We start from the raw sequence: 2,095 nt of genomic DNA, 5'->3' as shown, positions 1-2,095 counted from the left end.
TTCTAGAATATAAGTTATGACAAAAGGTAATTTCTAAAAATTACCTTTTCTAGAAGACAAATTGCAAAAATGGTCCCTGCGGTATGCATTTTTTTGGGGTTTTAGTCAAAACCACGACTTTTTTGGATTGATGGTCCTTTTGAGCTAGTTTCATTGCGTTTTTGGTCCCCCTGAATAGTGGAATGACGGTAATACCCTTATGTTATTTATTTTTCATTTATTTTTCATTTCTTTCATATTTTTTAAATCTAAATACTTATTTATTTATTTAACTAATTAAAAAAATAAAAATCTCTCTCCTTTGGAACCAGTCGAACTTGTACCCGAGCCTATAGTTGAAGAACCCGAGACTGATGTCGGAGATATCACTGATATCGACATCCGTCAAGCGGCTAAGCTCAAAGGCCCCGAAGCTCGGCGGTGGTTCGCCAGTCAGCTTATGCTTCCGGAGTGGATGATTGACGTCCCTGATCGTCTCGATCACGATTGGTATTTGTTTCTCATTCTTTCAATCATGTCTGTGAAGAATTAGTAAATTATACGAAACTGAAACTATTCTAGGCCTAATTTGGTCTATTTTAACCCTGCATAGTTTCAATAAGCAGTCGCTGAACTTACTAATTCTAGACGATGCCCATAATTTGGCCCAATTAGGGCTTAACGAGATTCGTAAAATCGGTTTAAAGGTCGATACGTTGATGAACAATGGTCGGAACTCATCAATTGTTCGAGATGCTTCAGTAGAAGGGAACTCATAATGAATGAAACCCTACAGGTATGTATTTGCAAGACCTTCTGGAAAACGATGCTTTGTTGTTTCATCAAATGGAACAACTATCAGCAGATTACGCAATGGCTCCCTCCTGCACCGATTTCCTTCTTCTCTACCTAATGGTGCTCGAACCAGAGAAGGTTCTCGATCTGCCCAATCATATTGCATACTTGACTGCATATTTCACGAGGTATTAATCTTCACTTACATATGGAGAATAGAGTTACAGTTTCTGATTTTAGCTGAGTGTTTTGATGATGATCTTTTGTATATTCTATGATCATCACAGTTGGATCAAACGACATTGATGGGTGCTGAAACGGCGACGAGTAGTCGTAGCACATCAGCTCTGTTGCTTCCATCTTCCCAATACAGCGATGATCGAAAAGAAAAGAAGGAGCAAGGATTGGGGTTTGTTGGGGGTTGCTCAGATCAACAGAAAAGAAAAAAGATGGGGTTAGGCTAGAATGGTTCTATGGTGGGCGGAGATGTAGCGGTTCACGGTGGAGTTTGGTAGTCGAATGGAGGCTAGCAGGTGGTGCGGTGGCTATCTCCAGATTGCCGGAGGTAGCACAGCCCCTTCTTGTTCGTTGAAATTGGGAACGAGAGAAAGAAATGGGTATATGACCTGGAGAGAGAGAGAGAGAGAGAGAGAGAGAGAGAGAGAGAGAGGTGGGCCCTTTTTTATTTTTTTAATTGTTAAAATAAATAAATAAATATTAAATTTTAAGAATAATGAAAGAAAAATGAAAAATAAATACCTCAAGGGTATTATAGTCATTTCAGTTTTCGGAGGGACCATTTTTGCATACAAACCACTCCAAAAGGACTACGAAACCAAAAAAGTCACTGTTTGGACTAAAACCCCAAAAAAATGCATACCACAGGGACCATTTTTGCAGTTTTGTCTTTCTAGAATTTTCGAACTCAATTATTATTTTCAATCTATTTTTTATTTAAAAAGGTGGTTTCGAACATCTAAAAATATTATAAAAATATGATGTTTTAAGTATATTCAAGGAAGCAATTTCTTTGATATCAATGCACTTATATATTTCTCAACTAAGCGAGTGGTTATAAAAAAAATTATAAGATGCTTTGTTTGACGTAAATATAGCCATTTCCCAAAATTTTCAAATGAGAGATTTTAAAATCAAGAGAATCTATTCGGTGATATAGAGTATAGGAAGCAATTGCAAGCTAATGATACATAACATTGTAGCATTAACAACCACCTCATGAGTTAGATAACATCAATCTTAATGACAGAGTTGTACAATGTCAAGCTTTCGAGGTTAGTTTAGTTTTTTGAACTATAACATG

General features: G+C 36.8%; 1 protein-coding gene across 1 annotated transcript; it reads left to right on the top strand.

The window, feature by feature from the left end:
- The first annotated feature begins 295 nt into the window (after window positions 1–295).
- LOC128133838 (uncharacterized) lies at window positions 296–1,629 on the top strand. Its single transcript, XM_052771362.1, has 3 exons — window positions 296–489; window positions 776–962; window positions 1,062–1,629. Exons 1-3 carry the CDS (start codon window positions 440–442, stop codon window positions 1,236–1,238), a joined length of 414 nt encoding a protein of 137 aa, XP_052627322.1. The 5' UTR covers window positions 296–439; the 3' UTR covers window positions 1,239–1,629.
- Window positions 1,630–2,095: the final 466 nt, after the last annotated feature.

The sequence above is a fragment of the Lactuca sativa genome, chromosome 4, assembly GCF_002870075.4.
Source record: "Lactuca sativa cultivar Salinas chromosome 4, Lsat_Salinas_v11, whole genome shotgun sequence".
Lineage (NCBI taxonomy): Eukaryota > Viridiplantae > Streptophyta > Magnoliopsida > Asterales > Asteraceae > Lactuca > Lactuca sativa.
Note: the sequence above shows the minus strand (reverse complement) of the source record. Positions and strands in the feature narration are given on the sequence as shown.

Coding starts and splice junctions, on each gene's coding strand:
- LOC128133838 (XM_052771362.1), top strand. CDS start 440: ATGCTTCCGGAGTGGATGATTGACGTCCCTGATCGTCTCGATCACGAT. Junction 490..775: donor GATCGTCTCGATCACGATTG/GTATTTGTTTCT, acceptor GAAACCCTACAG/GTATGTATTTGCAAGACCTT. Junction 963..1,061: donor TTGACTGCATATTTCACGAG/GTATTAATCTTC, acceptor TGATCATCACAG/TTGGATCAAACGACATTGAT.